General features: G+C 45.5%; 1 protein-coding gene across 1 annotated transcript in view; it reads right to left on the minus strand.

Moving 5' to 3' along the window:
- The window catches only part of BMERB1 (bMERB domain containing 1), a 115,648-nt gene that overhangs the window by 31,347 nt on the left and 57,977 nt on the right, over positions 1-26,324 (minus strand). The window contains exon 2 of the mRNA XM_065893010.1: positions 10,902-11,025. Within this exon, the coding sequence (XP_065749082.1) occupies positions 10,902-11,025 (124 nt within the window). The remainder of the gene's footprint in view (positions 1-10,901; positions 11,026-26,324) is intronic.

Consider the following 26,324-nt stretch of genomic DNA (forward strand, 5'->3'; position numbering starts at 1 on the left):
TGGAGACAGACCTATTGCCTATTGCCGTGCCAAGGAGTCGGGCTAAGGTAGGATGTTATACCTTCTGTCTGAGGCCCATTTTCATCAAGTAAAAATTGTGGAAAGAAAGCAAGGTGAGTCATCTTCAAGCAGCTGACAGACATCTGGGTTCTTCTATTTCATCCAGGAAAGAGGTGAGGGGACATCTGTGCAGTGGGAGGTCAGGGGAGAATCACCCAAACTGCTTTTAAAACTCTCAATGGCCAGGCCACACCCTGGACCAATTAAGTCAGAATCTGGTAGTGAGACCCAGGCAGCAGCATTTTCTCTAAAGCTCTCCAGGTGATTCCATTGTGATTCCTTGACTCTAGGTGAGTCAAGGTTGAACCAGTGATTTGGGGGGAATTGCCAGCCAAGGGCAAGATGGACAAGTTTCACTAGCTCCAGCCACTGGTGGCTTCTGTAAAGGTTCTTGATGCGTATTTTGATGTGTATATTGATGTGTATCAGGGCTCAGTAAGGGAAGCAGAACCAGCTTGAGTTACAGGGCAAGGGATGCATTATAGGAATTAGACCTGTCACAATCGTGGGAGGAGCTGGGGAGGTGGAGGTCAGGGAAGGGGAGGTGAGGACCAAAGGAGACACCAGCCAGCCCACCTGAGAAGTCAGGCACGTGTAGCTGGCAAGGTGGGGCAGCAGGGGGGCAAAGTGGACAGGTCCATGCAAGGCTGTTGCCTTGTCTGCCCAGTGTCTAGAAGACACGGGGCCACCGTTGATCAGGAAGACAAGACGGACCGGAAGCAGCAGAGAGTGAGGCTGAGCAGGAACTTCTGTACCTGGTTACCTCCATGGTCTAACCATGGTGGCCCTTAAAAGGTCAACACTGCTGCTTCCCTTCTGCCTCCCAGAATCTCCCACCTTTTACTTGGAACAATGTAGGGAAAGGGATGCTGGGAAGTAGAGTTCTCAGCGTAGCTAAGTTTTCAATAGAACGTTCCAGCACAGACTAGAAAGAATAGAAATAAAGATAGGTTAGTAAAGGTGTAAGAAATTGGGGAAATGTTAATACCTTAATAGCTAGTACCCAAATTCCCCTTGGGGAGGAAATTTTGCTGCGAATCATAGCTTGACAAACACCTGGGGTCGTGTTCTCATGAACCCAAGCATCTTTTGGTGCCATGGCTTCTTGGAAGAAGGTGAAACAGCTCTGCAAGGACAGGGAGAGGAATTTGTCTTACTTGGAATGGAGGGAGCTGAGACAAAGGAGAAGAACAAGGAGGGTGGTGAGACTGGGCCAAGAAAAAGAACTGCCTTGCACAGGGTGGTGAAAAGGACCTTATCAGCCAGGAATGTCAAATGTGGATTTTGAAATTGTTTGCTGTGAAGAGCTCAGTGCAACCCCTTTCGTGATCCTTAGTTCTAAAACTCCTCCAATGGGAGTAGCATAGGGCTTTGTTTTGTTTTGTTGTTATGGAAAGTGGTGAAGCATCTGAGTTTCATATCCACACAGATGGGGGTACAGGACCCAGGAAACCAAGCCTAGGGGCAGAGAGGAACCCGCTGGATATTCACAGACGTCATCGCCATGGATTTTGGTTTTCTCCAGGCTGTGGCAACATGGGTGGGAGGTATTTCTCCAAGGGTCTGGAGAGTAGACACCCAGGGTATAAGAAGATGTGGCATCTTACTACAGTCCCATTTCAGCGAGGCAGCTTGAGGACTGGAATGGGAATGTCATGGCCAAGTTCATTTTCTGCTTTTGGGGGCCCCCATCTCCCTTGTTTGCTGCTCTTAAGGTAGTTGTGCTGTCCTTCCCACCGAAGTATGGCTTTCTCTGCTCACCCCCAGTCTTTGGTTTGCAAATCTCCCATCACCTAACTGGCCCAGTCTCTCTGTATCCCAGGAGAGAGACTCTGATTGGCCCAAGCTAAGCCAATGTGGACCAGTGAGCTCTGGCCTGGAGGAAGGGGGCAGGGAGAGGCCGGAAACCCCCTCATGTGGGGCTGGTTCTCTAAGAAGGGGCAGTGGGCTGGGAGGCAGCCACTGGCACTGCGCGAACACAGCAGAGCAGGGCTCTGGGGTCAGGCTGCAGAGCTAGAATCCCAACCCTGCTCAATCTTAGCTGGGTGATCTTGGGCAAGCCTCCTAACTTCTGCAAAACTCAGTCTCCTCGTTTGTAAAATGTGGCTCATATTATTAAAACCTGCCTCATCAGGTTGCTATGAAGATGAAACCAGGTGATCTACATAAAAAGTCTAGCGTTGTGCCTGGCACATGTATGTGCTCGAGAGTCATTAGATAAATTAGTAATAATGACAACACTGAGAATTGACCATAGATAGCACCTCAGCACCTGCTACCCTACCCCACCACCCATCTGAAGCTTCCATCTCTCATTCTGGAGACATCCAGATTTTGTCTCCTCCCCTGGACTCCATTAGGGCAAGTCCTCATCTGTATTACTTATTGCATGTGCTTGTCGAATGAAGGAAGAAATAAATAAATGCTTGGATATCTCCAGGTATGGAAACCCATTACCTCCCAAGGTCCCAACTTTTAGAGCTCCAAATATGTGGAAAGGCCTTTTTCATGCTGGGATGGTAACTGGATTCACTGCAGCATTTGTGGTTCTAGTTCCACAAAGAAGACAACAACTCCTTCTTCCACATGACAGTCCTTCAGATGTTTCAGGACAAATTTCAGGTGCCCCCGAGTCACTTCCTCTCTGGTCTGTATGTACCTCCATGTCATGGAAGAGACCTTCACTCGCCCCTCCAATCTCCTCCCTTCTCCTGTACCTCCTCTTCAAAATAAGTAACCTACTAGTAAAAACCAAGAACATGGTTCCAATGTCTGCTCTTACCAAGCATCTGTTCATTTCCAAACTCAATTTCTTCCTGAAGGAAAGGAAAGTAACATTTAATGAGCACTTATATTGTGGCAGGCACTATGGGGGCGGGCACTTAATAAACATGATCACTTTTACTCCTCAAAACCACCCTGGGAAATATTGGCTGCATCCCATTTGACAGATGAGGCAGCTGAGTCTCGTAGAGGTTAAGGTATCTGTTTGAGATTGCACAGCCTACAAATGGCAGAGCTAGAATTCAAAGGTAAGTGTAATATAATCTGGAGAAAGTTATAGGCCTCTCTTTTCATCAGAAAGCAACTCTGTCAAAGACCAGGACATTTAGTAATGAAAAAAACAGGCTGCCCTTCCTTTGGCAGAACCCAAACCAGGAATGTCTTAGATTGACCTAATCTCATTTGAAACCTCTGAGGAGTTTAGAGGACAAAAGGACCAAGAGTGGGCCAGAATTCCAGGAGCAAAGATCTGTGTAACTGATCACTCAGTGACTAGCAGCCAATTAAACGAAGTCAAAGATGTAAATCCGGATACTGTCTTAATGAGTGGCTGTGCTGTGTAGACCCAAAACACGAAGGCAAATCTGTTAAGTTGTTTGTATTTCTCCCCCTCCCATTTCTCTTTGAGCAGCCTGTCCTGGAAATATCAAGAGAGGGCTGGTTCTTATTTGAAGAGAAATGAGGCCCAGGCAAGCATTATCTGATTCTGGGCTAAGTGCAGAGCAAAGAACTGAGTCCTCAATTGAGATCAAGTGATATGGACAAGCACCTCCCAACCCCAGCTGCCACTCAAATCAGCAGTTTCCCAGAGACAAGCAAAGAGAGGGGAAAACCCTTAATTATCAGGGCACTGTGCATGCATTACTGAGCATGCTCTCTGTCTCTGTCTTGTAAGATGCTTTTTTTTCCTTGGGAGATTTCAAAGAATGATGAAGACTCAGCATCAGATGAAGCAATGCAGATTCTCCATATAGTGTATGTTGCCTTCCCCTCCACTCGGCCTCACCACGGCCATCCCTGTCACCGTCACTGCCACACTGGGAGTCCAGCTCTGCACTTAGCCCTTAAATGAACTGCCGTAGTCAGTTAACGTGATCGGCTGAATAATGTCCCTCCATATGCCCATCCTAATCCCCGGAACCTGTGAATATGTTACCCTATATGGCAAATGGGATTTTGCAGGTGTGATTCAAGTAAGGCTCTTGGGATGGAGAGATTATCTTGGGTTATACAGGTGGGCTGATGCCAGCAGAGATTGGACGATCCCACTCTGTGGTCTTTGAAGATGGAGGAAGGGACCACCAGCAGGGAACATGAGAAACAAGGCTCTAGAAGCTGGAAAGGGCTCAGAAAAGTATCCTCCCCTGTAGCCTCCAGAGGAGCTTAGCACTGCCGACACTTTGATGGCAGCCCAGTGAACCCCATTTCAGACTTCTGGTCTCCAGAACGACAAGAGAATAAGTGTGTGGGTTTTTTTTGTTTGTTTGTTTTTTGGTTTTTGTTGGCCACGCTGCGCAGCTTGCAGGGTTTTAATTCCCCGACCAGGGATTGAACCCGGGCCCTTGGCTGTGAAAGTACAGAGCCCTAACTGCTGGACCACCAGGGAAGTCCCTGTATGTTAAGTCACCAACTTTGTCTAATTTCTTACAGCAGCCACAGTAAACTCATACACTTCGTAAAGTGTCTACACTGCAAGCTGCTATGTCACACGACCACTCTGTAGGAATACTATGGACTGACCCACTTCAAATGAGTCAGGCACTAAAAAAAGAAGGGGGGTCAAGCTCTTGCTCATTTATTAGGTAAATAGTCACAGAGCACCTACTCACATTGGCCATGTGCTGGGTGCTAACGACATTGCTGAGAGTGAAAACAGCTCAGCCTGTGTCCTCATCAGGGCCAGCATTGAGCAGAAGAGAGATAGGGAACACATACTCACACTGATGAACATAGATTTATAAATGGAGGAAAGGCTTCTCCTTAGAAGACCCAAAGGATCTTGGTTATGGTGATAGGATGGGACACAACCTGGGAAGTGCTGGGAAGGCTTCCCCTCGGAAGTATCCCTGGATCTGAGCCCTGGGGGGAGGGGGAGAGTTAACCAGGTGGGAGGGGGGCATCCAGGTAGAGGGAACAGCCCCGACAAAAAGGCTCCCTTGGAGGGGGAGGGACTGAAAGGAGGCCCGTGGAAAGCAGGGGTGGGGGCTGCAGGGGGACAATGGATGAAGATGAAAAGGTGGGAACAGACTGATATGAATGTTCTGGAATATGCCTCCTGTCATTCATGTGTGGGAGTTTCTTCTGTGATGATGGAAATGTTCTACAAAAATGTCTGCTTTCCAGTGGGATAGCCATTAGCCATAACTGATTAAAGAGCACCTGTAATGTGGCTAGGACTACTGAAGGACTGCATTTTAGGTTTTATTTAATTTTAATTAACTTAAATGGAAATAGTCGCATGGGGCTAGTGCATACCCAACTATACAGAGCAGCTCTAGGGTATACCTAGGAGAGAAACTGTTGGATAGAGATATATAGATATGTAGAGATAGATAGATAGGTAGATAGATAGATAGACAGATAGATAGATATAAACTTCTTATAAGGATTCACAGGATTATAGAGGCTAAGTCCAAGCCCAAGTCTCCAAGCCCAACACCCAAAAGTAGTTGATTTTTCAGTTCAAGTGCAAAGGCAGGAAAAGATCGATGCCCCAGCTCATGCAGTCAGGCAGGCAAAGTTCCCTCTTAGCCTTTTTGTTCTATTCAGGTCTTCAACAGATTGGATGAGGTCCACCCACACTGGGGAGGGCAATCTGCTTTGTTCAGTCCACTGATTCAAATGTTAATCTATTCCAGAAACATCCTCACAGACAAACCCAAAATAATGTTTAAACAAATATCTGCGCACCCCATAGCTCAGTCAGGTTGACACATAAAAGTAACCATCATAAGAGTCTAATACAGTGATCCCTTTCCCAGCTCACCAGGGCCCAGAGGAGATCCTTAGAGCCAAGAGCATGAAATCCTTTATGGTAAGACAGCCAGAGCTCCCTGAGAGAAGAATTTCCTTTCCTGAAGCTTGTTCTGACTTCGAGAAGCAACTTGGAACAGCAGAAGCCCATCCACTGGGGGATATTTTTTTCTCCATTTGATCAGCCCAGATCCCCAACCTATATCTCACCTGGGACATTCCCCATCCTCTCTAGCCTCCCCATCCCTTTCCTCTTCCCTCGAGGTCTCCTTCCTCCCTTTCTTCCCCAATTCCTCAAATTCTCGTATATTTTGCCCAAGACAAATTGCTTTTTAGATCTTTTGCAATTAAAGACATTTCTTCCCACCTGATATGTACAGTGGCTCTGACAATGCTGATCTGTTCTTAGGAGATGGTATTTAAAACCCAGAGTGCATCCAAAGTGTCTCGAAACTGCCAAATGTGGCTGAGAAGTGTCAAGTTACATAAATGCACATGCTTCATTTCACCCTTGGCTTGAAGCTTTTCCTAACAGGCTTCAGAATTATTAGCTCATTAAAGGGATAAAGAATGCAGGTGTATAAAATTTTTTTTAAATAACAACAACCATAATAAAGTCAAGGCCCCAGAATAGAGTTGGATTTGATGGGTGAGAGCCACTCCCCAGCTTCTCAGGTAGAGGGGTGTTTTCTCGCTCTTCTCTGGAGATAACGAAGCAGCCCTGTTCCTCTCTTCTCCCTCAAAGCACATTATTAACAGTTAAAGGAGGGAAGGGAATTTTGATGTGCTTATTACCTAGGAAGAGCCACCCACTTTCATGTGTCCTCTCTTTCCATCCCTTGCGACAGCACTGCCAGGGAAATATCAATGTCCCATTGTAAAGAGGGGAAAACTGAGGCTGGAACAGGGCAAAAGATTTTCTTTTTTTAAAAATATTTATTTGGCTGCACTGGATCTCAGTTGCAGCATGTGGGATCTAGTTCCCTGACCAGGGATCGAGCCCAGGGCCCCTGCATTGGGAGCACGGAGTTTTAACCACTGGACTGCCAGGAAAGTCCCTTAAAGAAACTTTTTTTTTTTTTGACCACGTGGCACGGCCTATGGAATTTTAGTTCCCTGACCAGGGATTGAACTGGGGCCCTCAGCAGTGAGACCCTGGAGTCCTAACCACTGGACCACCAGGGAATTCCCAACAGGGCAGAAGATTTGCTCCAGGGCCCAGAGTCGATAAGAAGTAGAACTGGGGTTCAAAACCAGTTGAGAGACCCTATAGCATCATGGCTGAGATCATGGACTCTGGACTCAGAATGCCAGGGTTATATCATCATCTGCTGTTTCACAGACCCTGGGCAACCCGGGGCAAGTCACTTGACCTCTCTGTGCATTAGTTTCCTCATCTATAAAATGGGGAGGGAGGATGTTATATGTCTAGTTGCAGTAAACATTGAATGATCAATGCATGTAAAACACTTAGAACACTGCCCAGCATAGCACGTATTTGAAAAGTTTACAAGTCATGTACTCTCTACCACCACACCCTGAACCTCTGCCACGTTCTAGGGCACGACCGCTTCACCGCACTTGGTCCTTCTTAATAAAATGATGTTACTTGGGTCCAAGCCCAGAGTCTGTGCTCCTGAAATCTGTCCTTCACAAGCCCATCTCCCCTGCCAGCTGCAGCTCTGACTCATTAATTAGAAGCTGCTGCCGCCCAGAGCAAGCTGAGAGACAAAGCCCACTGTCCCTTTATGACAATCCTGCAAACGGGTGTAAAATGAAGATAACCGCCCCCCACCTCCGAAAATACTTAATTATCTGAAACCCAGATAAACAGCAGGACCAGCCTAGTAGAGAAGGTGTGGAAGGGCTGAGGCAGGCCAGCGGAGCTGCAGGAGGGGTTATGAAAAGCTAATGGTGTGCGTCAGTGCTGGAATTAAGGGTGAGAAAATGAGTCTGAGGTTGTTGACAGCCTCCACAGGCCAGGATGGCGAGAGGCATGGAGATGGGGCAACAGCGGGAGGGACTGGGAGGTGGGTGGCACGGAGGATCGAGGATGGAACAAAGGAGGCTTCAAGTTTTACCTCCTGGACATTTGCTGCCAATTAAAGCGGCGTTTTCGTGATACTAAGGGGTTTATTGACTCATCCAAATGAAGCTTGTAAAATTGCCAGATTCAAGAGGGAGATCTCTAAACACCAGTTAACGACTTGGAAACTAGGGGACAAGCGAAGGGAGGACATTGAGAGCAGATGCATTGGGTGTGTGGTGGAGACACATGCCCGTCGGGGTCACTCATAGCCCTTCTCTGAACCTGACCTTGTGAGCCTTAGGCGCTGGAGGTGCTCCTACTTCATCCTTCCATTAGCAAGCATTTTTCGTAGGTTACGTGATAATGTGCGCACAGGGCTTAGCCAAGGCCTAGATTTGTGCTAAGGGTTCTATAAGTGTTGACTCTTGAGGTCCCTGAGAACCCTTAGAGGAATAAGGCTCTATGTCAAATTCCCAGCAGGTGAACTTGAAAACCTTGACTAAGTTGGAGCTCATCATTTTAGGCTTCAAATAAATCACTTCTCTCCAGAGAAAGGGTATGAAAAAGTCCAAAGCCTGACTCAATAGAATGACTTCTGTTTCCACCCGACTCAATTCAAGATGGCGTGGAACAAGACCAAACCCAATGTGGGATTGTGGGATTGTGGGCATCCAATCGGGAGTTTGTCTTCGCATTCTAGAAGAGCAAAAGGCAAAGAGAAAAGGCATCCTTCTGCTGGGAATAAATAACAGGCTAACTTAGGGTTCAGGGCTCTGCCTCTGAGGCAGACACCTCAGGTTCAAGTCCCAATTCCACCCATACTATCTGTTGACCTTGAAAATGTTATTTCACTTCTCTAACTTCAGTTTCCTTATCCATAAAATAGAAGGAATAGAACCACTCCCTCAGGGGTCTTATGAGGATTCAAAAAGCTAAAATAAGTGAGCAAATGCATATAACACACATAGCACGTGTTCAGTATAACAGTGCCTGTGGTAAACAGCAGTTCTTTTGAAGCCTGTCATGTGCCCAGGGTCACAGACAAGGATGCAAGAGAGCCAGGATGACACTGAACCCACTCTTATGAGTTCACGCTGAGAGGAAGGCAGAACAAGCAGAAGCTGTGAGTCCCAGGGGGAGGGCAAGAGAGAGGGGCCAGGAAAATGGAAAGCCATGAAAGAATAATGCTGAACGTCGGGGGTGTTGGGACAGCAGTCTTCAAACCCATTCTCGAAAGAATCAACATCGCAGGAGACACCCTCAGCCATGCAATATGATCTGACTCATACAGTCTGCACGGGAGCTGAGGGTATTAACTTGATTACTTCCCAGCAGGCGTGACAAAACCAATCTCACCCTGGTTATTACAGCTACAGTCATTGGGACTATTTCAGTCAAGGGCTGTCACATTCCCGTCACTCCGAGCTTCCCCCCCGAGCCTGTAAATGCTTAGTACGGTCTGAAATTCTATTTCCCTCTTACCCTATTCCAACGGGTCTCGTGTGTGTGTGTGTGTGTGTGTGTGTGTGTGTGTGTGTGTGAAGGGAAACTATTGGGGTCAGGATGGAGTGTGAAAGAACAATTTTTGCACATTCAACAAATACTAATTGGCCTAATAAGTGCCGGGTAGTGTTCAAGATGCTGGGAAAATCCAACAGTGAAGATGAGACGTAGGATCCCTGCCCTCAGGAGCTTATACTCTTTAAGGCATTATCTTGGCAGATATATTCAGAGCTTCCCTCCTTCCTTCACTCCTCCCCTCACTCCCTCTTTCCATCCTTCCTTCACTTATTCACTCACTTAATAAAAACTCCGGAGTCAGACTGCATCCTACCTTGGCTACTTATTAGTTAATGCAACCTTGGGTAAATTTCTTAACCTCCAATTCCCTCTTCTCTAAAATGGAGGCAAGAATAGGACCCACCTGCACCATCAGCCCTACAGGAAGGTGAGGGTCTAGCTCTGAGAAAGAGCCAGGAAACTGAATTCAAGAATGGTCCACACACAGCCTGTTAGCCCGGGAGGCTACAGATCGTCATCTGATGAGGTGTTTATCCAGGTCTGAGTGGGCCATGATCTCTACCCTGGCCATCCTGGAGTCCATCATGCGTCTCTGAGATTGACAAGGTGGTGCACCTCCAGGCAAGGCTACATACTCTAAAGGTGGGGCCTGGGGGGAGCCCTCGTTATCATCCACCTCTGTCTGCAGGATGCTAGCAAGACTTCCGGGGGCCAAGAAGCCAGCCCCTCCCCTGAAGTATGTCACTGAGCCCCCAAAATATGTCCTGACTGCACTGACATCCTTCTGTATGTTTTAGATAATTTGATTTATTCAAGTGTCTACTGTTGACATTTGTCTCTAAGCAGTCGGACTCACGGGCAACATGGGGAAATTTAGTGAGGTCACAAGTCAAGAGCTTAGTGCAGTGCCTGGCCCAGGGCTAGAGCTTATGTGTTAGCTAATCTTGTCACTGAGCACTTGCTGTGCATGTGCCAGGTGCAGGGATAATATGTACATACACACACACCATGCAAAGGTCAGTAAATGCGCAGTGAGTGACAGCCATTGTCACAAAAGCAACCTTGGCCCTTCTGAGCATCCACAGGCTGAAGGGAGCTCTTCAGTACTTTAAAGAACTCACATTCTCTGTCTCCCTTCCTTTTAAAACACGGGGAGTATATTGTAAACACTAGTGATATGTTTTTAATGTTAGAAACAATGTGTAAGAAGCTTATAGTTTTGGAACAAAATATAAGTTCTGTGCTCTTTGAGAATACAAAAAATAAAAATTGGAAGCATAAAAATAGAAAAAAGACAGGAAAGCAAGACCCAGGCACTAATTTAATCATCTTGTATAGGGCCATATATTGACTAATGGTTATATACTAAGAAATAGAGGAATAGATACCCACGTCTCTAGGTGGTTGTGAGAATGTATGTAATACCTTCATCCTGGTGCCTGGCACACAGCAATAAACAGTAAATGTCAGGTTCTCCGGTGTCCTCCCCCTCCACACCCCTTCCTTTTCTCCGCCACCTCCCCCAGGCACTCACATAAACCTGAGCTCAGACTCCCGCCGGACCAAGACTTCCCGGAGACGCTGGATTTTCACCATCTCCAGCTCGATCTCCTCTGGCCTCATGGTTGTCTCTGCCATGGAGATGATGTCTAGCTGATCTGTGTAGGAGACACAAAACGCAGGCATCAGGACCCCAAGGCTGCATGGGTTTTCAAGAATTCCCTCTGGACAGCCTCCTCTTTGCCCCAGCAACCTTCATACCCCAAGAAGGCACACAGATCTCTGCCAGTGCTGCAAGTGTGTATTTGTGAGCCAGCCCTTTGGAAACTGGAAAGCACGTTTCCATGGGAACCCTGTTACAAGGCAAGAGGAGGCTCAGGCGGGGTCACCAAAACTTGTTCAGGGTTATACATATGGCCTTGACAGCCCTTCCTGGTCCTGGCTTCTGAGCCTCTGGTCCCTTTGACCATGGCCTTTTCACCCTCTCCCAGTCGCCAAAGACCGACGCCAACTTCAGGCACAAAAAAGTTTATGATAATTATTTTAGCAATACCATTAATAATTATAGGAATACTAAGTAATGTAATAATAATATGAAATAATATGGGTTTATTGTAGAAAATTCAGATAATACAGATAAGCAAAAGAGAACAAAGTAAAAAGTCACCTATAACCACACTGCCCAGAGGGAACAACTAACCACATTTTGATGGACATTCTTCTGATCTTATATTTATAATTAGAGTTATATATATTGTCATATAAGTAAAACCATATATTAAAAAACTATATATATAAACATATATATACACCATATACATATAGCCATATATATTATCATATATATAGGAAGACACTATATATATGCCTATATATAAATATATCTGCATGTATGTATGTATATATGCATGTATGTTAGTTCACTAGGGCTATCATAACAAAACAACAGAAGCTGAACAGCTTAAACTACAGACATTTATTTTCTCCCAGTTCTGGAGGCTGGAAGTCCCAGATCAAGGTCTGGCAGGGTCAGCTTCTGGTGAGAGCTCTATTCATGGCTTGTAGACAGCCACCTTCTCACTGTACTCACATGGACTCTTTGTGTTCATGCAGAGAGAGAGCTCTCTGGTGTGTCCTCTTATAAGGACACTAATCCTATGGGATCAGGGCCCCACACTTAATGACCTCATTTAATCTCAGTTATTTTCCCATCTCCAAATCAGCCACACTGGGGATTATGGCCCCAATATATGAATTCGTGGGGGACATAAACACTCAATCCATAATAGTACGTATGCATGCGTATATATGTATATACATAATTCCTCATATATTGCTGCTAACATCTTGGTGTACATTCTTCTAGTGCACACATATGGTAATTTATGTGATTATATATATTATATAGGTAGTGTGCATATATAGGGTAATATATATGGTTTTATACATGTGTTTTATATATATGTTATATATAAACACATCTATACTTTTTTAAAGAGTGGAAAAACATACACAAAGATGTTAGTAGTTAGATGTTATATATCGGGCTTCCCTGGTGGTGCAGTGGTTAAGAATCAGCCTGCCAATGCAGGGGACGTGGTTTCAAGCCCTGCTCTGGGAAGATCCCACATGCTGAGGAGCAACTAAGCCCGTGCACCACAACTACTGAGCCTGCGCTCTAGAGCCCGAGAGCCACAACTACTGAAGCCCGCGCGCCTAGAGCCTGTGCTCCGCAACAAGAGAAGCCACCACAGTGAGAAGCTCGCGCACTGCAACGAAGAGTAGCCCCCGCTCGCCGCAACTAGAGAAAGCCCACGCACAGCAAAGACCCAACTCAGCCATAAATAAATAAAAAAATAAATAAGTAAATAAATAAGTTTAAAAAAAAGGACCAAGTTAAATTTAAAAAAATAAAAAAGATGCTATATATTTATACGTATGTTATACACACACATATACCATCATGGAGGTCTGGTCTTTGTAATATAAAGTTAGGATCTCACCATTTTATTACCTGCTCTTTTCACTTAATGACATTTCACGAGCATTTCCACACGTCCTTGGATGCTCTTCCCCAGCAGCAGTGTGAAAGGCTGTGTGGTGTCTATTTGTGGCTGTATCATGAATCACTTCACCAAATCCCAGACACTTAGGTTGTTTGCTGTTTCCCCCACTAGAAGAAGCAGCCCTGTGATGAGCATTCTCAGAGATCAATCTCCGCATGCCTCTAAGAGGTGCCTTTAGGCCACATTTCCAGAGTGAATGGCTGGGTTTGGAAGGATGCAGTAGTCTACTGCTCTTCATGGGTAGAGAAGGAGATGTAGGGAAGGAATGTTCTTGCTTTACTCCGAGGTCTACATCACATCACCTGCATCTGCTAACTCCTTCCACCCTGGGCTGTTGTGAGGATTGAATTAACCAAGGCATGTCACGCTTGATGAACGGTTACGATTACCTTTGTTATTACCCCACTGTGCCACGCCATCTCTTTTAATCCTCACCACAAGCCAGAAGGACGAGGATGTTCTCTTTCTTAGTAAATAAGGAAAATAGCTCAAAGCTGGCAAGGGAAGGGGCTGAGCTCAGGTCTGCCTCTAAAACACATGCTCTTTGCCCCGTCATTGTTGCCCCTTCCTCACACAGGCATTCTGAGTCCGATACCCCCCTATCCATTCACATCTTAGGGTCGAAGGTGGTGTCTTACTTTTCTGTGGCCGTCGCAACAAATCACCACAAACTGGGTGGCTTAGGACAGCAGGAATTCATTCTTTCACAGTTCTGGAGGCCAGAAGCAGGTCTGTGTTTTCTCCAAAGGCTCTAGGGGAGGCTCCCTCCTTGCCTCTTCCAGATCCTGGTGGCTCCTGACAATCCTTGGCTTGTGGCTGTATCACTCCAACCTCTGCCTCTGTTTTCACATAGCCTTCTTCCCCGTGGCTCTGTGTATCCTCCTCTGTCCTTTACTGTCTCATTGCACTTAGGGCCCACCCTAATTCAGTATGATCTCATTTCAATCTTATCTTAATTCTCCCTGCAAAGACCTTATTTCCAAATAAGATCACATTCTGAGGTTCTGGGTGGATATGACTTTTGGGAGGACACTATTTAATCCACTACAGTGATGAATGGTCACAAGCGTACAAGCTCCCTGACAGCCATGTCACTGTCTCCAAGAGATTTAGTCACTGTGCATGGAGCACAGCCGTGACTGGAAGCAGCAAGAGTCCCTGGAAGCAGCTGGGGGTGGTGGGGATGAGTGGGATGCGGTGGGCGGGGGCCATGGGACATGGTGAAAACCAGCTGGGGGTCAGAGTTAGAGATCCTTGGTCTGAGGCCAATCACCAGCTGCATGACCTTGAATGAGCCCTTTTACCTCTTAGCATCACATTCTTCCTTTGCAAAATGGGATTCAACAGCTATCATGTGCTACACTGTGCTGTAGGCTTTATATGTAACATCTCATTTAATCCCTATGTTATAGAAGATGTAGCTGAGGCTTAGAGAAGCAAAGTGATTTGGCCAACATCACAAAACCAGAATGTTGCAGAGGCAGAATTCAAATCTAGCCTCTCTCTCCCTCTCTCTCTCTCTCTCTCCCCTTAACTGCCTGCCTTAACCACATAATACAGCCTCAGGTGAGGGTTAAATGCATTTATGGATGTGAATGCGTGCAGTTAACTGCCCCGCAGATATAAGTATCCTCATTTCTCACACATCATGGTTTAGATGGGCAACCTGATTTCCGTGGGACACATGCTGAAAATGGCAACATACCCTGGGGCAAAGCGTGGGACAGAGAGAATTAATCACACCCCATGGATTGGCATTTTACCTCCATCCTTGGGGGAGGATGGAGGCAGTGGCACTGCCAGGCTCCAGGTGCTGAGATGAATGTTTAGCTTTGACTTGGGGCAGAGGATGGAGCTGATACCTCTGTTGAAAAGTCTTGCTCATGGATGCTTTCCTTCCCCTGGAGAAAGGAGCAAAGCCTAGCCCTCAAATCAGATATGGAACACGTTAGAATTCTTTCTCTTAGTCACTGCTCTGTGCCAGGCACTGTGCTAGGCTCATTACAAGCCTTATCTCATTTAATCTTCACAGCACCCCAGCTGAGGAGTTAGCCAGCTACAGCCATGGGCCAAAGCCAGCCCCCTCCCTGATTTTGTAGATAAAGTGTTATCGGAACATTGGCCACGCTCGTTCATTTATGTATTATTTATAGGTGCTTTTGAACTATGACAGCAGAATGAGTAGCTGTAACAGAGACTGGCCCACAAAACATCAAATATTTACTATCTGGCCCTTTACAGAAAAAGTCTGCCAACCCCTGCACCCCTACCCTAGATGGTAGATGCTATCATTTCCCCAGTTTAAAGGTTAAAAAAACAAACAAAAAAACCAGGTTTAGCCAGTAATGATAATAGCTAACATTTATTGAGCATTTATCACATGCCAGGATCAAATCACCTTATTTAATTCCCCAAACAGTCCTGGGTGGTACATACTGTTAGCATCCATTTCACAGATGAGCAGACTGAGGCTCAGGAAAAGGAGTAAGTGATGGGGCCAAGATTTAAAACCAGCTCTGTCCTACTCCAAAGCCCTTGTTGTCATCAGTTCTATTCATTTAAGAACTACCTCCCCACTTAAGAAGTACCATCATCACCTTAGCAATAGAGAAAACGGAGTCTATTTTATTGCACTAGGTACATAGAGAGTAGCTGTTTTTAAGAGTTTGCAGGTGCGGTGATTATCTGGGGAGCTCTACCCCCAGGGATTAGGATACACCTGGGTTGAGGGGTGGGGGTCGTGTCCAAGGACCTTCATACAGGAGGTCTTCAGAGCAGACTCTGAGAAATGCTGGTACAGGATGTAAGTGAATATCATGCATGGTCGGTTTCTTTTCAGTCTGAACTTGTGTAATAGAACTAGCATGATGGAAACCTTGACTACATTCTCCAGCTAGAAAGCAGGCATCCAACAGCTGCCAATGAAGGTGTCCACGAGGAGGACAAATCCTGGAAGGAGACAGACAAGCGTTTCAGGCCGACTAGAGAAGACAGTTGTAACAAGGCTCTAAGAGAGAGCAAAGCATGGCTGTGTAGAGAGAACGAAGCACGAAGGCACAGAAGTCCCCAGGGCTCCAACTGCCATTGCTGTCAGTCAGCTTCCAGCAGCTGAGTCACTTCTGGGGGATGAGGCAGCTAAATCCATCTTTTTATCCCCAAATGCCACACCAGGGAGATTCATGCCTCATGAGCACAACAGCACCAGCAAACAAGAGCTGAGCACCGGACATGACTGGGATGTGCCAGCAGGTTTAATCATTTATCTTGAAAATTTAAAGCTACCCGGGGACAGGGCGGAGGCGGTGGGGTTGGCAAATGAGGGCTGACAATCTCCTAGAAACTCGTAATTCAAATACAGGCGAGAAGGGAAATTTCTGGGGACCAAAGAGAAGTCTTCCCTGGTTCGTCTTTTCCAGCCATGGGTCACAGTAGGAAGTTAAGCCCAGGGTCCCCCGGACAATGCCCACGTTTGCTTCTGCTTCCTAATTTCATACACCCAGAGCTCTCTCATATTAAGCATTACTAGGAGTCCAGCACTAACTCATCATGCTCCTAAATACCTTGCCAGGTAGGTATACTCATTATCACCCTCTCTTTACAGGTTAATAAGATGAGGCTCAGAGAGAACATAAGTGATTGGCCAAAGTCACTCAACCAGTGAGTGGCACAGACCCAGGTCTGTCTGATTCCAAAGCCCAGGCTGTAGGACAAAGGGATACAGAATAGTGTTTCCAAAACCTCAATTACCATTCAGAATTTACCACAATCATGTACTATCTGTTAGAGACTGAATGCTTGTGGCTCCCCCACCCCCACCCCGCCTCCCAAAGTCGTATGTAGAAATCCTAACTCTTAATGTGATAGTATTTGGAGGTGGAGCATTTGAGAGGTAATTAGGGTTAGGGGAGGTCATGAGGGTGGGGCTCCATAATGGGATTAGTGCCATTATAAGAAGAGACACCAGAGCTTGCTTCCTCTCTCTCTGCTCTCCACCATGTGAGGACACAAGACAGCCGTCTACAAACCAGGAAGAGGGTCCTCATCAAACACCAGATCTGCCAGTGCCTTGATCTTGGACTTCCCAGCCTTCAGAATTGTGAGAAATAACTGTTATTTAAGCCACCCAGTCTATGGTATTTTGTTACAGCAGCATGAGCTAAACACTAACTATACCATCTCGGTATTTCTTTACGTTGACTTTTTTTCACTCACATAAACTCCTTAAAGGACTTTTTTTCACTCACATAAACTCCTTAAAGGAAATTTCATTATCACATCCATAAATAATAGGTCACCATCACTTAGCATAATTAGAAAATAGCCATAACCATAAGTCCAATGGAAACAAAGTGGTGTTATCAAATTCTGGCTAAATATTGTAGCCTGCCCAAGGCTCAGATTGAAGGCCTAATTTTTCTTTCTTAACCAAGTAGATTAGCAAGTACTAAAAGTTAACAAGTACTGGAGAGGTGTTAAGGACAAACCACCAAACTGAGGCTTTCTTCTTTGGTAATCATAAACATCGAAAATTGGGAAAAAGAGAGCGTAGGAGAGACTGTGGGCTCAGTTCCAGATCACTGCAATAAAGTAAGTATCTCAACAAAGCAAGTCACACAAATTTTTTGGTTTCCCAGTGCATATTAGAGTTAGGTTTGCACTTTAATGTAGTCTATTAAGTGTGCGATAGCATTATGTCTAAAAAAACACACAACAATATACGCACCTTAATTTAAAAACACTTGATTGCTAAAAAATGCTAACCATCATCAGAGCCTTCACTGAGTCATAATCTTTTTGCTGGTGGAGGGTTTGAAATGTGAGAATTACCAAAACTTGACACTGAGACATGAAGTGAGCAAATGCTGTTGGAAAAGTGGCGTGATAGACTTGACACAGAGTTGCCATAAATCTTCAATTTGTAAAAAACACAATATCTGGGGACTTCCCTGGCCGTCCAGTGGTTAAGACTCCACGCTCCCACTGCAGGGGGCGTGGGTTCAATCCCTGGTCGGGAACTAAGATCCCGCATGCCACGCAGTGCAGCCAAAAAACAAACAAACAAAAACACACAATATCTGGGAAGTGCAATAAAACGAGGTATGCCTGTAATTTTCCTGCAACCTAATTCAATGTGGTTTGATGCTAGAGCATCTGGGCATCTCCCACCTCCTGGGAAAGCTGTTGTAAAACTGAATTCCAGCCCTTTGGGTTGGGAGAGTCTTAGAGGTCCTTAGGGCAGCCTCATCTCTGTGTCTGACAGGATGTGGAATGACACAACAGGATTTGGTTCTGATGGTCCCTTGACAAGCAGCAGTGGGCCCAAACTCTTCAGTTCTCATTGGAAATCAAATGAGAACTGAGGCCTGAAGGAAAATTTGCAATCACATGTCAAGTTTTTCACCCAAAGATGAATCAGCCATTTCAAGTCATTATTTCATCCCAGCTTGTATGACAGAGGCAATTTAATGAAGGTGAACCTATTCATTTCAATCCTACAAACACCTATTAGGCATCCAGCTTCCTTAGAACACCCTCAGAAGGACACATGAGAGAAGGGCCACAGTGGTTGTCCTTGGAGGATGTGGGAGACTGGGGGTCAATGTTGGAGGACAATCATCTTCCACCTAACACACCATTTTCTATTGTTTGAATTTTTAAATTAGCTTTTTATTTTGGAATAATTTTCGATTTATAGAAAAGTTGCAACGCCAACGCCACAGAGAATTTCCATCTACGCTTCCCCTAGTGCCCACCACTGTTAACATCACTGAGACACTGACATTGGTGATTTACTGTTAGCCATGTTGTTTGAAATCTTACCATGGCAGGTGTTACCTATTCAAAACAGATTTAAAATAAAGAAAAATGTGTTGGGTACAGATGCTCTGGGAGCCATGTGAGCCCTCAGAGATGGCATGTGAAGGGGCCGGTTAAGGGCATGGACTTTCAGGTCTCAGGGCCACCTCTCAGGCTGACCACGGTCCCATCAATTGTTGACTCTGGGCCTCAGTTGCTTCATCTGCAACGTGGGGACAATCATATACATCTTTTAGTGAATTTGCATAAGTGCCAGGCATATAGAAAGTTCTCTGTAATATTTGCTCTTATTATCCATTTAATAAATATGCGTTGAAAACCTGCTTCATGCCAGATCCTGTTCTAAGCAATGGGGATGGAACAAAACAGACAAAACCCTTGCCCTCATCAAGTTGACCTTGTAGGAAAGGGCTTACATGTTGGGGAGAAAAGTCATTAGCTCACCAACAGCTTACCCCTGATAGCAGGTTTGGATAGACTTCGGTTCAAGTCCTTGCTCTACCAGTAATTGTGTGATCTGGACACATTACTGATTCTTCCCAAGTCTCAGTTTCCTCTTCTGTAAAATGGGACAGTAACTCTTACCTCATGGAGCTGCTGCTATGGAGATGAAGTGAGAAACCATGTCAAGTGCTTGGTGCAGTGCCTGGGCGTGATAAAGGGTGGTCAGTATCACCTGTCCTTTCCCTGGAAGAGTCAGACTAACATGGCGGAGGAGTCAAAGTCAGGATCATCAGATCTGGAGAAGGACGGCCTTCCGGTCATTTAGACCAATGCCTGCTCCGAACAGAGGGTCCAAGAGTGGCCCCACCAGCCCTCTGTCAAGAGGCCAGGCCCTTAGCTCTCACCACCCTGGGTACCCACAGGCATGTCTTCCTGGTATCAACCCCACAGAGAGTCTTAAACACTGGGGAAATAATATCTGGGCCCCACTACTGGGAATGGATATCCTGATGCATTTCAAAGGCTCCTGGGGATACCCCATGCTTTTATTGTCATCAATCATTCATGTAGGAAAGAAGCCCATTTCAACCCCCAAACATCCTATTATGGGATATATCAAGCATCTCGCCTTCTCGCTATAAAGTGAATCTAATAGGAAACAGCTGGTTGCTTTTAGTGAGTCACCATTTCCCAAGAAGCTAAAGTAACTGCTTTTAATTCAGATGCTCCGTGCCCTCCTCCTCTGCTTTGTGAATAAGGATGCCTCTGGGTCCTGCGAGTTATACCTCCCGCTGCACGGAGCCTTCCCATCTGTGATGTCTCCTTGTAATCACAATCACCTCCCAAGGAAGGTTTTGAGGAAACTGACTTGTCTTCAAATCGTGGCCATGGTTATTATTCTCTAATGGGACTTTGGGCATGTTTTTTTAGCGTCTCCGAGTTTCTATTTTCTCTGCCACATCGGCCTTGTCCAAGGTCACAAAAGTAATGAGGGAGAAGGCCCAGTCAGCAGTGGGGTTAAGAAACAGGCACTGGAGTCAAGCTGACTTGGGTTTAAGTCCTGGCTCTGCCTCCTTCTAACTGCTGCCCTTGGGCAAATGACTTCACCTCTCTAAGCCTCAGTTTCCTTATCTGTAAATTGGGAATAATGATGTAGAATGTGAGAACATCTGAGGGCTCATTCTGAAAGCTCAGGAACCAAAGGGAAAGCAAGAGTTTCACCTCCCCTCTACTTGGCAGCCTCTGAGCACTTTGTTGGGACCTGAGTTTCTTACCCTCAGCACTACTGACATATGGGGCTGGATCATTCTTAGCTGGGGGACTGGCCTGTGCATTGTAGGACGTTTAGCAGCATCCCTGGCCTCCACCCACTAGAAGTCAGCAGCATTCTCCCACCCACCCAAAGTGTCTTCTAACATTTGTGAATATTGCCATAGGGCACAGACTCATCCTCCCTTGAAAACCAGTGATGTAGATCCACTTTTTCTTTTTTTTTTTCAATTTTTTAAAATTGAAGTATAGTTGGTTTACAATGTTGTGCAATCTCTGCTGTACAGCAAGGTGAGTCAGTTATACACATATAGACATTATTCTTTTCCATTATGGTTTATCACAGGATATTGAATATAGTTCCTGTACTATACACTAGGACCCTGTTGTTTATGCATTTTACATGTAATAGTTTGCATGTGCCCACCCCAAACTCCCAGTCCATCCCTCTCCCTCCCGCTTGGCAACCACCAGTCTGTTCTCTATTAGACCCACATTTTCAACAGTGCTTTTGGGAGCACGGACATGAGACCCACATGAGCGTGACTAAAAAATCCATCTCTCTGGGCTTCTCCAGGGTCTACTGAATCAGAATCCCCTGAGAGGGGACCCCACAATCTGTACTTCGTTAAGGTGATTCTTCATTCATTTCTTTGTGCCTCAGTTTCCTGAAATGGGGAGAGAGTGATGGAATCCACCACAAAGGCTCATTATGAAGATTAACTGAGGGGATCCATAGAGCCTTTGGCACGGTGTCCTCAATACACGTTAGCTCTTTTCATCCCAGAAGCACCGGTCTGGACAGAGAGGAACATGGAGGACTCCAGAATTGGGGGAAGAACAGGAAAACCATGGACAGGAGGGTGACACCCTGGTAATGACCACTCTACTAAAATGCCAGCTGAGAACTGTGACTAGTAATGAGGTGACACAAGGGGGACCATGATAGCCACACAGGGGCTTTCCTCTCTGCAGATAATCACTGCTCACATTGACTTCATGCTTAAACTGCCTCCCCAGCTAAAACAAACGTGGACAACTGTTAATAAAAGGCAAGAAGGAAAAAAAAAGGCAAGAGGCGAAAAAGAAAAACAATATCCGTCTGTGTATTAGTTGTCTATGGCTGCCATGACAAATGATCACTAATTTATTGGCTTAAAAGAATACAAATGTATTATTTTATAGTTCTGGAGTCAGAGGTTTGACATGGGTCTCACTGGGCAATAAACAAGGTGTCAGCAGGACTGATGCTCTAGGGAAGAATTTGTTTTTTCTCTTTTCTTTTCTTTTTGGCTGCATTGTACGGCATACGGGATCTTAGTTCCCCAACCAGGGATTGAACCCACACCCCCTACAGTGGAAGCACAGAGTCTTAACCACTGGACCACCAGGGAAGTCCCAGAATCTGTTTCCTTGCCTTTTCTAGCTTCTAGTGGTCGCCTACACTCCTTGGCCTATAGCCACTTCCTCCATTTTCAAAGCTAGCCATGACAGGTTGAGTCCTTTTATGGTGCATCTCTCTGACTCTTCTTCGCCCTTCACAACTCTCTCTGACCCAGTCAAGAAAGCCTCTCTCATTTTAAGGGCTCATGTGATTAGATTGGGTCCACTTGGGAAATCCCTTATAATCTTCTCATCTCAAAGTCTGTACCTTACTTCCATCTGCAACAATAATTCCTGTTTGCTGTATGAGGTAACATATTCATAGGTTCTAAGGATTAGGGTGTAAGCATCTTTTGGGGACCTTTATTCAGTAAATCACAGTGTATATAGTAGAGGAGACCAAATGAACCTACTGTGGAGGGTCCCAGGATGGGGTCATTAACATCCTCGTGGGCAAAATCTGTGTTCTGTAGAAAGGGACCTAGATTTAGTGAAGGAGGTGAGGCAACCAAGCAGTAAGACTGCCCTCCTGCTCGCTGGGTATCGTCCACCCGACCCAGCTCAGTGCCAGCAGCCATGGCACAACACCCTTAGCTGACAGCATGACTCAAGTTAAAATGTTGGCTCTGCCCCTTACTGGCTTGTGCCCTCGGACAAGTTACTTACATTCTCTGAGGTTTTGCTTTTTCGTTTGTAAAGTGTGTCTAATAACCCTAGCTTGCAGTATTTGTTCATTCCATAATAACTATCTGCAAGGCTGGTAAGCTGGTTATGTGACCTTTCCCACTGTCAAGGTCCATCATCTGTTAAGTGGGGATAATAATAAAGGTTACTCATTGGCTGTGGTGAGGATTGAATGACAGGTTGTGTGTAACGCTCTTAATGTGGTACCTGGTACATCATAAAGACAGTGAGGTCTTAGCGAGTGTCAGTTATCACAACTACCATCACCGTCATCAGCAGCTGCATCCTCCTCCTCCTCATCATCATTACCATCATCATCACATCATCATTATCATCTTCTGCGTCATTATCATCATCATCACCACCATCACCATCATCATCATCACCACCATCGCCATCATCAGCATCAGCATCACCACCATCACCATCATCATCATCACCACCATCGCCATCATCAGCATCAGCATCACCACCATCATCAAAAGAGAAATCAGACCACCTTAGGCCAACACCACAGCTGGAGCTGGGGGTGGGGAAGGACAGAGGAGATCAGCCCCAGGAGCCCCTGCCCCAACTTTACCTCCCTCCCCAGAACTCCCTTCACTGGGAATACCCTACCTCTTACACCATCCCATTCCATGCCTTTTAAGGAGAATGAGAGGCACTAAAAAGCTGTGTGTCCCACCTGCCTCATCCACAAAACTAGTCTTAGGTCTGGAGGGAAGGGGGAGGGAGATCATATTAATGTAGTGGAAAGCAATTCTTTTTTTTAAATGACTATTCTAGAATATTACCCATCAAGGAATCACCTCAGAATGCCCTATGCTTCTAATAATACCAACATTCCTCAAGCCTTTTAAAACATTTTTTAGACTCCAATATGCTGATTAAATCCTTCCTGGAATAAGGAGAGGTATTAATAAACAAACTCTTCTTTGATCATTGCTTTCAAACCAGTTTATGAGCCATTCCAGAAAAGCAGTTTAACACATTTATATTCACGTGATTTGATTACCCACTTTATTTGGCTCTGAATGACCTTTCCAAACCTCAAACTCCCTCTCCAAGGCAAAGGTTTATCACCATTGAGGATGTTCACAAGACTTCAACACAGATTGGGACTGCAGTTCCCAAGGGAGGTTTCCAGCAAGGTTTTCATTTGAATAATGTGTGTGTTACCTCTAAGTGGGGCTTTGAAGGAAATGACACATGAGTTCTGACAGTTTATCTAACAATCTGTAATGTCATTTTTTCATTATTCAGCGTCCTCACCCCAACACGTCTAAGTGACCTTCAATGAGTCATCAAATCACTCTGTTGTATTTCTCCAACCCCAAGCAGAAGGGCTCAGATTGGTTTCTGAGGTCCTTAAAGACCCAACAAGAGAATATTCTCCCTAATTCAGAGGGAGTTGGTAAGAATGTTGAATTAAAACCATGGAAATCGATAACCCTGTAATAACAATAAGGTAATTGTCCAATTAAAATTGCATAGACAACTGTTTTTTGGTACTTCTGCAGGTTCATCCTATTATTCAAGGTTCATTTCTTTAAAAATGTCCTCCAGCCCTGCAATCTCAGACAGACTTCATGAATATAGACAATTATGAATCTATCCTGAGCTGTGATTCATGCATCTTTCACTAAGACTCCCTAACACTTCCAATTTACAAACCAATTCAGAAGTAAGCAGAGGGCCCAGGTCACGCAAGGATGGGTAGAGAACCAGATGGTGCTGCTTAAAAGCCTACTTGGTGGGGCCAAGATGATTAGAATCTAGAGGAAAATAAATTGGGACTGTCTAAAGTAATATTTCAGTTTTTAAAAATTGCTTAGCTTGGAAATCATGTGGTTCATTTCATCCCTCACTGGCTAGAAACTTAACTGGAGAGATAAACTGCTTGAAGAACATTATTTTATTTCAGAAAGTTCAAGACCGAGGAATAGCCTGGGATAAATCCTTATCTGAGCTGGGGTGGTTTGGGTGTGATTTGGGATGCTTGAGGGTCAGAGAAAACCAGCCAGGGAAGTCTGTGCCTGGGCTGTGTGCAAGCTTGAGTGGGCCAAGTTCAATGTTCACCAACACGGGCTGCAAGCTGGGAAGCCAGAGGGAGAGTTGGATCATGGCAGAAGAAGAAAGGACACAAATGTGGAAATGGACTTGCTGGACTGGAAGTCCAGCATGAGAAATAAGTCCCTAAACAGAAAGAAAGCAAAAGTGTCGGATAAAAGGCAAAAGCATCGGACTAGAAATACTCAAGGAGATATATATATATATATATATATATATATATATATATATATATATATATATTTAAACTAAACTAGAGTCCATACTTTGCTCAGATTTCCTTAGTTTTTACCTAATGTCCTTTTTTTGTTCCAGGATCCTATCCAGGACACCCCATGACATTTAATCATCATGTCTCCTTAGACTCCTCTTGGCTGTGACAGTTTCTCAGAGTGTCCTTGTTTTTGATGGCAATGTTGATGGTTTTGAGGAGGACTCATCAGATGTTTTTGTAGAATGTCCCTCCACTGGAATCTGTCTGCTGTTTTTCTGTTGATTAGACTGGGGTTATGGGTTTGCAAGAGGAAGACCACAGAGGGAGAGTGCCATTCTCACTGCCTTCTATCAAGGGCACTGTAAAGGTCACTCTTGATGTTGACCTTAACCGCCTGGCCGAGGTCATAGTTGTCAGGTTTCTCCCCCCCTACTCCTTTCCATACTGTACTCTTTAGAAGGAAGTCACTAAGCACAGCCCACTCTGACAGGGTGGGGACTGATGAGCACTTCCTTGAGGGCAGCATATGGTATTATTTTTATAAATAGAAAAATATTCCCACATTAGAAGGTGAGGAGGGTCACATGCCAGTGGATCAAAACCCCAGAACTTCTGTGTGTCCCAGCTAGAACTGGGAGTGTGGCAAGGGCCAGCTCCCAGCAACACTGCAAGAGATGCAAAATCTTTGTGTTCAAGTCCAAACGTCAACTTGATTTCAACGAAGCTGAAGATGCCAAAAAGCTGGGCGTAAAAACTAGGCAAAATTTCAGCCAGTTGGGATACTTTTCACAGGCAGTGATTTTTATCCTATCCAGCATCCCTTTTCAATACTCAGGGCTCCACCCCCTCAGGGGGTCCTTCCTCTGTGGGACCTTGGGCAAATGACTTGGCCTCAGATGTTCTGAGGGGCTTCTCATATAGTCAATGTACCTACCATAGGCCAAGCAATGTTCTGGGCACTAGGCACACAGAAATGCAGCATTCATCCTAGTGGGGAAGATGGGCAGCAAGTAAAAAAATAAACATCCTTTAAGTTGACAGGACTATGCAGAGAGTAAAATGTGGTTATGGTCTGGTAAGCGATTGACAGGGCATCCTTCAGACAGTGGGGCTGAGGAAGACCTCTCTAAGAAAGTGACATTTGAGCTGACACTAAATGACCAAGAGGAGCCGGCCTGGGAAGATAGAAGGAAAGAATGTTACCGGCAGATGGAACAGCAAGTGCGGGAGCCCTGAGAGGGGAACCAGCTTCACGCTCAAGAACAGAGAAAAGGCCAGTGTGGGCAGAACAAAATGAGAACAGGGGAGGGTGTGACACGATGGAGAGACAGGAAGGGGCCAGATAATGCAAGCCCTGGTGGAAAGTTGGATTTTATTCCCAGTGGTTGACCTACAGAAGGAGTCTAAGCGGGGGAGAGATGAGATTGCTGTCTCCCATGAGAGAGGGTGTAGAGGTAGGGAGCAGGCACCGAGGTAGGAAGACCAGCTTCCTGCAACTGCCTCAGAGAGT

The sequence above is a fragment of the Phocoena phocoena genome, chromosome 15 (genome assembly GCF_963924675.1).
Source record: "Phocoena phocoena chromosome 15, mPhoPho1.1, whole genome shotgun sequence".
Taxonomy (NCBI): Eukaryota; Metazoa; Chordata; class Mammalia; order Artiodactyla; family Phocoenidae; genus Phocoena; species Phocoena phocoena.